Source organism: Hermetia illucens, chromosome 5, assembly GCF_905115235.1.
Source record: "Hermetia illucens chromosome 5, iHerIll2.2.curated.20191125, whole genome shotgun sequence".
In the NCBI taxonomy this organism is placed as follows: Eukaryota; Metazoa; Arthropoda; class Insecta; order Diptera; family Stratiomyidae; genus Hermetia; species Hermetia illucens.
This window is the reverse complement of record NC_051853.1, coordinates 66,770,741-66,779,003: the sequence shown is the minus strand read 5'-3', so window position 1 is coordinate 66,779,003 and position 8,263 is coordinate 66,770,741. Positions and strand designations below refer to the sequence as shown.

Genomic DNA, 8,263 nt, shown 5'->3' with positions numbered 1-8,263 from the left:
CCAGAAATGGACGCTTCATTTTTTTTTTTTTATATACAAATATTTTAGTGGATATTTGTCCAAATACAACACAAAATTCGCACCATCTTAAGCCCCCGACCAAAACAGACAAAAGCTAAAAACCTCGAAGGATAAGAAGCTACCACTGCACACACCTTCCTCCTGCGGAATAATCTACATAAATGGAGCTGCCAAGAAAATACAACAACGGATTAAAGAGCATAAAAGCGATGTAAAACACAAGCGCTTGACTGCCCTAGCGATACGAAAATTGGTATCGGGGCATCAATTCTCATTCGACAGAACGGAGTTACTGTCAAAAACTGCCTCACATTACTCCCGAAAATATCATGAAGCCATTGAGATAAAAAAGCATCCAAGCAATATCGACAGGGACCAGGGCTTTTATTGGATATTATAATTTAATTAATTAGGAAACGCCTGGAATATTTGCTTAGACACAGACTGGGCATCGGCCTCAGGTCTATCCTAAAGAAGTGAACCGGACAGCCCACGAAACATCGAAACAAATTACGTGGCCAAAAATCCGGAAAATATCTAAAAAAAATTATCCTTAAGCCTATAAGGGCCTGTCCACTGAAATTTCGTGCGCCCTTTACTGGCTAGCTTGATTGATCCAAAGCTGACATCTGCCAGTTAAACGTTTTTGAATTAAAGCTCCTGATTTTTTCTGTAACAAAAAGTTTCAAAGATATTTCCCTAATAACGATTCGTCAATAAAATTGAACAACACATGCACACCAAAATGAATTCACCGGTTTGTTACTCACTAAGAAAACGACCTTTTTTAATTCGAATTGACTTTTTTCCATTTCAGGTTGATCTCGCAACAGTGAACCCCACTCAGAAAGAATTTTTATTATCCTACATGAGTGATAATAAGGACCTCTTTAGAGGATTGTACGCGCTTCAAGTTTCTTTACATCTCCAAATAATACAGAATATTTTTCATCTAGCGTGGGTCAACCGGGCAAAAAAGAAGAAATGGAAGAAAATTGGGATCTGCTAGCACAAGAATTGAATAAACTCGGCCCCCCTAAAACCAAAAGACAGTGGAAAATATACTGGAAAACTCTCAAGTATTAGATTAAATTAATTACAGGGATCAAATGAAGCTACATTTTAATATTTCACATCCTTCAAAGAAATAATCTGAAATTGCAAAGAAGCAACAGGTTGGTTCCTCCGAGACAGATTAAATCAGGCCCAGCCTCCTCAGGGGACTCTGACACGGCAGCTTCGTATGATGGCTCGGTATCAGCAAACTCCGTAAGTATATTTACATGTCGGTATGCAGGACTGTAACCTGGTTCATATTTTATTTCATATTTATGTTTGTAGAGCATAAGCCTTCAAAAAAGTAGTTTAGAAACTCGTTGGTCAAGAAAGTCTGTGGTGAGAACAATTCACTACAGAATTAGCTGAACGAGAATGTAACGAAAAACTTCACTTAATATTTCAGGATGGAACCACTGGTGATGTGAAACTTCAATTTACATTAGCGACTTTGATAATCAACTTGAAGACTATAATTAAGCAAAACAAGGAGCGTTTAAAAATGGAAAGACAAAATAGTCAAAATATTGAAAAGTTTTGCAACGTGGCGGTTGATTTAATGCAGCATTTTAAGATGCAAAGTCAGAATAACTGAGAAAGTGAAACTAACGTACTTAAAATTTTCGACATTTCGTTAAAACTAAATATTTTGTTTCACTGCCAGAAATAAAGTGCGTATTTCAGAAAGTATTTATAAAAAAATGTAGTTTTAGTTTAGTTGTTTATCTAAAAGCTGACCTCATACTGCCTATGTATATTTCAGTAAATTGTTAAATTATATAAAATCAGGCAATTAGGACAGTTAATTTAACTTTTTTTATACTGTGGAGTGTCCCGCATCTGTGTGACAGGTGCAGTCCTTCCTTCGGCTTTTTCAGAGGCAACCAAAAGGGAATGAATTCGCTAATATGCTAATATCTCCTTTTTCCTTCCACCCCTTATCACACCTTACCCCGACATACATTTATATCAAGTTTTAAAAGTTTAAAAATCAATCATCTCATTATTTTATTTATGAAAACCTACCACCTGAACCTACCTACCCTTCCCTGAAAATACTAAAACTCATTTGTAAATTTATATAGAGTTTGTGAATTTGCACAAGAGGGAACATCGACTTACATTTAAACTTGACTGGTTTATATATAATATTTCGAAATGCAGATCTAACGGTTGGCCTGGTTGGGGTGAGTGAGGATGCATTTTTGTTGCAAAAACTAGTGGAACCGGGGACCGTCTGATTGGAGGAACGGCTGATGAACTGGACCAGGTTGTCATTCTGTCAGTGAGTTTCGCAGGGTGAAACGGTTTCTTCAAAGAAAAAGTGCGCGTCTTTTGGAAAACTGGTAATTTTACGAAAATAAATCCTTGAACCAAAATAAGGGAAAGTGTTCATATTCAAGCCTTGAATTTGTAAGCGATTATCGGAGAGTGAAGTTGTCTTCAGAGGGAATAAAGGAAATTGTGAATTACAGAACCGTAAGTTTGGGCTGTATGAATGAAAAATAATTTTCAGTTCGCAGGGTTGGATTTCAGCCTAATTTTTATAATCGGTGATTGGGAACATAAGATGTGATCCGAGGGAGGCCATTGAAAAGGATTGCGTGCGCTAAGATTTTATTCTTTTCTAATTTTTCCTGTAACCGAAAGAGCTCCGGGCACGCAATTTAGCGGAATTTAAAAGTGAAAAAATTCGCTTACTTTTCCACATAGAATGTGAAGCTAGAAAAAATTGTGCAACCTAGCTACCTGCGTATTGATGACAGAGGAAATCACCGAGGACGAACCGGTTAGTCCCGCCAACTCCATGGAACTATGTTACTAGTGAGACTGTTTCGCGTCCGCCAAGACCCGGAACTACCCACTTTATCCTGACCGTCTCTAAAAATTTTTTTTTTTACATGTGTCGTGCTGAATTCACATTCTTAAGGAATTCTTTAAAGGAGCGTATAAACTAGAAAGGTAAAGAAATATTGACGCATCCTCCGAGAATGTAACAACAGCGTTTCAAATTCAGATGTCCAAGTCGGATCATTAACAATTTTAGGTGAATTCAAATTTTTTTTTTCTTTCATTTGAGTACTAACAGCTATAATTCAGAAAATTTATTGGGAAACGAAAATGTGTTCGCCAAAACTCTGGGTGAGGTATTTATTTTATATTATTTAATTTTTTTAGGCGGTTCCTTTTATTTTTTTTATTTTATTCATTTTTTTTCTACTTTCATTTTTTTCTATTTCATTACTTTTGTTTTATTTGTATCTTTTTTTATAACTTTAACTCACATTATTATTTGACGGAGACAGTACTGCTCCTCCCTCAATGATGTGTGGGAGGTTGCGCAACTAACCCTGAAAAGGATCTCTGAGCAGCCATCGCTAAAAAAGTGCTTCCCCTGGCTTCCAGAAGAAGAGCGGAATGGTGCTGGGTTCTTGGAATAACTTTGTGTACAGAACAACCTCAAAACTTCCACCTGGATGCTGCTGGGCAGCAAAACACTACCTCACTATCGGCGTTCCCAAACCCGATGTTAAGAAGGCTAGGGACCGTCACGTTACATGTGCCGGCACCTAAAACCATTGAAGGAGAAGTACTACATTTCCCAAATACAAGAACCGTGGGTTATTGGTGGAGTGGTCAGAGGCCTAAACTTACAACGTGTTGACCTGTTGTATGTCAATGGAAGTGATCGACACCACTCCTGCATAGTAGTCTCAAAAGACTTCCAGGTTAATTTGGTTAACGACCTATGTGATGGCGACACCACATCACCACTAATCACAAAAAGTCAACAAGGATATAAAGAAATATTATGGTGCCCTGCATATTTCCCCTATGACGGAGAAAACGTTCCCAGTGGAAAATTCATCGGAGCTATTCAATATGCCAAAAGTAGAGGCATGGGGATAGTAGCAGGATTTGATGTCAACGCTCACCACATATGCTGGGGAAGTTCGAACATCAATACAAGAGGATCGAGACTTCTGGAATATCTAGTAAGAACCGATTCGTAGATCCTTAATTTGGGTGATGAACTCACTTTCTTCAACGTGGTCAGGCGAGAGGTCATCAACATTATGGTGGCATCACCTGATATCGAGGCTTTGGTCGGAGAGTGGGGAGTATCAAACTATATCACACTAAATCAATACGCTAGTAATATAGGGAATGGATGCCCTGGGTCTACATATTCGGAATATATATCGCGCATGCCTAGCACACGCTTATATTCCAATTAACTGACGTGATGTGAAGGTGTTATTCATTGCCAAACCAGGGAAACCGACCTACACAGACGCAAAAAGCTTCTGACCGATCAGTCTAACCTCCTTTCTACTAAAAGGACTAGAAAGACTAGGAGATCGGTTCAAAAGGAATATACACATTCCTGATGGGGTTCTCTCTCCGCTGTTATGGCTCTTGGTAATGCAAACCCTGCTGTGGCTCCTGGAGGACAAAAAAGTCTTCGCGCAAGCATATGCCAACGACCTAGCCATAATAATTACCGGCAAGTTTTCGGACACAGTATGTAACCGTTTGAATGCAACTCTGCATGAAATCCACAGCTGGTGCCTCCGCAATGGACTCACGGTGAACACTAGGAAGACTGGACTAATTATGTTCACTAGGAACGTCAGATGGAGCAGCTATACGCTATCCACCGTAGCAGGGGCGAAAACCCCGCTGGCACAAACAGTCAAGTATTTAAGAGTACATTTCAACTCCAAGTTAACGTAGATTGCTCTGATGCTGTAGGAATGCGATAGAAACTTTAACCAAAACGATTACACTGGATGTACACATTCATAATAAAACCCATTTTGATGTGTGCATGCATCGTCTGGTGGCCGAGACTGAAGTTTGCTAACAACAAGAAGCTGCTAACGCAAATTCAGAAGCTTGGTTGCCTAAGTATTACTGGAGCAGTAAGTACTAAGCCGACTGCGGCACTTGAAGCTATCTTAAAACTACGTCCCATTCATTTGGAGATGAAACATTAAGCAGCCAATGACGCATATAGACTCGATACCATTGGAACGTGGAAAGGCGGTCCAACACACGGTCATGCGTCTATCAGGAAATTCCTTGACAAATATCCGGTAGCTCTGATGGCGACCGATCTATGGTTTCCAGATTCGTCTTTGAAAAGACATACACTGTCATAATCCCTGAAAGTGAAGAATGGTCGACAAATGGCCATGAGTCTTTTCAGATTACAGACTTAATAATCTTCACCGACAGGTCAGTCAAGGAGGGCCGATCGGGCTCAGGGGTGTTCTCGGGGAATTCGACTATGGAACTAGCCCGACCCCTCGCAAAAATGACGACTATATTCCAGGCGGAGGTACATGCCATTTCATTGGCAGCAGAAGAATGTCTGCGACAAAAATGGAGGGGTCGTACCATTCGAATCTGTTCCGACAGTCGGGCGGCATTATTAGCACTAAACAGCAACGGCATATCAAGCCAGGTGTGAAGTTGTCATCAGGTGCTGCTGAAACTTGGCCGACTGAACGAAACATTGCTAATGTGAGTGCCAGGGCACACTAATATCGCTGGTAATAAGGAGGCTGACAAACTGGCTCGCCGAGGATCTGGATCCACAATGGTGAGGCCAGAACCAGCTTTTGGAATCTGGCGATCCACCGTCAAGTCTACTCTGAAGGGTGAAATTGCAAGGATTTACGCAGCCGAGTAGAGAAGTTTGAACTCTTGCCGGCAGGCGAAAATCCTTGTGAAAGAGCCTGGGATCACTAGAGTGGCATTTTTGATGTCCTTTAAGAAGTAGGACATGAAAACCCTAGTAGGGCTTCTAACGGGACACTGCCTCTTAAACTACCATATGGAAAATATTGGGGTGGTGGTTTCGGCTATGTGCAGCCAATGTGAGGAGGAGGAGGAGACGGCCCTTCACTTTTTATGCAGCTCTCTGGCCTCCTCAGATCTCAGACGAATACATCTTGGTAAGGTTTTCTTCAATGAAGAGTCTGCACACTCTCTGCCACTGGAGAATGTTCTTTGATTTGCTAAAGTCTGCGAACGCCGTAGGCGGGAAGCCATTGAACAGGCGATTTACGGGGATAGTACAATGGGCCTCATAATGGTCTGAGTATTCGGAACTACGGCGGGTTAAGCTCGCGTACGTTTATTTCGTTAGGTGCACGCGAATCTCCCTGTTTGAGTATTTTTCAGGATCCGTTGCAGATCCACGCACCGGCAAAGGCACGAGATTTTCTGTAAAACTGACACGTGAGGGATCAAAGCGTTCAACGGAATCCCCCCCAAAAACTCGAGCCTGACTATCACAGAGGCGTACAAGCATGTGTCGACAGAACATTTTGATGGAGCTCGAAAATTTGAGGGCAGACCTTCACGACCAGCTCCACCATTTTTAAAGGTTTTTAGGATAGCCCTTCTCTCTTGGTCATTTCCGGCCACTCAGGATGGTTCTGACCATCGCAATTCCTATTTGTCATTACAACTAGGTTAAATTGGGTTAGAGCCTTTGTTAAGTATTGCTTGAAGGAACATCTAGGGATAGTGGGCAGTGAGTTAATTATTCCACAGTATCCATTTATGGGTTCGTTATAACCAAGAGCAATTAGGTGTTGGTATTCCTTAAGTAGGCTGTGTGTCTAGTGCGCCTTGGTTGTTCGTTGTAAGTGATTTTGTTGGAGAGAACATCAACATTAATTGCATCGCTAATAATATCAAAAGGGAAACAGACGCAGGGTAATTTCCTCCTTGATGGAAGGTTATGAGAATCTAGCGGATCTTAAAAGAATCCGTTGCAGTAAAGCTCTTGCGGGGGATTCCACATTACGCAAGCATATTCAAGTAGAGATCGCACACGTGTAATATACAAGGACTTAGTGCCCCAGATATTTTTGAATTCTTTTGCACGTCTCTTGTTGAAACCGAGTTGCTTATTTGTCATGCAAATGAATGTTTTTAGGGATTGACCGCTTCAGAATATTGCACGCATTTTGTAATTATTTGGTATTATATATGTCCTTAAACATTGTATTTCATTTTATTGTAAATACGCAATGGTGGACCGATACCATTCAGTATCTAACATCAAAAATAGGGTGATGCAGAAAACAAACCTAGTTTGCCATTATAAAATCATTGTTAAAGCGCAGTAGAGCTATCTCTAAATAAAAATGGTGTCAATATCTCACTCGGAAAACTGAAAGCACATTAGTGTCCTGATTGCCAAACACTTCCATAACCTCAGTTCAAGTGAAATCGTTATAAATGATCCATATATGTGGTGTCTAGGCAATTGCAGGGTTCAACTTTTCAAAGGTCGAAATACCGGAAGCTGAACGCTTCGGATATAAAGGTTTTGTGTTCATCTTATGTGGGGAACGTTCTATTCACGTTTTTCTTTTCGCAGATTGCTATAAATTCAAAATATTTCTTCAAATATTTCCAAACTTTCATATACATGCACATATGAAAAACATAAATTTTATGCTCAGTTATTTTTTCCAGAAATCGAAAAAAAAAACCCTTTCCTGCTGAAGAAAGTGAAAGTGAATTTTCTCTTCGTTCGAAGCCAGACGTTTGCTTCTCATTCCTTCGAAATGAAGACCACGCGCCTTTCGACATATTCGTTTCACACAATAGCCTTAAAGGGACATTCAAAATCGAAAATCAAAAACACAAATAAATCATTTTATATAAAATCCAACTTTATTCCTCTAAAGAACATCAAATTGAGCTTCAATCACCCTATCAAAGAGCTCCTGTAAAGAATTGTTAGCCTCCTCTGAAACGTAATTTTTCATTTTAAAATCATCCACACTCGCCGCCATGGCTGCTATCCGCTTTGCTTGAAGTTGAGCTCGTTCCTCAAGCATTTGAATTTTGTTCTTCTTCTCCACATGATTCTTGAAGCACCAATTATAAAACGCCTTTACGGCTTCCGGATTAGATACGTCAATTTGATTTAAAGGCGGGAATTCATCTTTATCACGTGACTCTAAAATAAATATAGACGGAAGTGCACGCCTTTTTACTCTTCGAATCCCCGTCGCAGGATCAGTGAGGAAACAGTCGCTGTTGAAGTGTGCTGAACATACAAGCGCATCGTCCGGTAAACTTCTTTGTTTGGTATGTTTCCGTATCACTGCGAACCAGGCTTTACGTACATTCGGGAGAACCGGTAATCTGTGAA

At 40.3% G+C, this 8,263-nt stretch overlaps 1 protein-coding gene across 2 annotated transcripts; it reads left to right on the top strand.

The window, feature by feature from the left end:
- The first annotated feature begins 664 nt into the window (after positions 1 to 664).
- Positions 665 to 1,773, top strand: LOC119657727. 2 transcript variants are annotated; one of them, XM_038064770.1, is made up of 6 exons: positions 665 to 778; positions 839 to 921; positions 978 to 1,100; positions 1,167 to 1,290; positions 1,363 to 1,416; positions 1,484 to 1,773. In XM_038064770.1, the coding sequence occupies exons 1-6, from the start codon at positions 755 to 757 to the stop codon at positions 1,670 to 1,672; spliced, it is 597 nt and encodes a 198-aa protein (XP_037920698.1). In that variant the 5' UTR covers positions 665 to 754; the 3' UTR covers positions 1,673 to 1,773. The 2 variants fall into 2 exon arrangements, with proteins under 2 accessions (XP_037920698.1, XP_037920699.1); XM_038064771.1 differs by lacking the exon at positions 1,363 to 1,416.
- Positions 1,774 to 8,263: the final 6,490 nt, after the last annotated feature.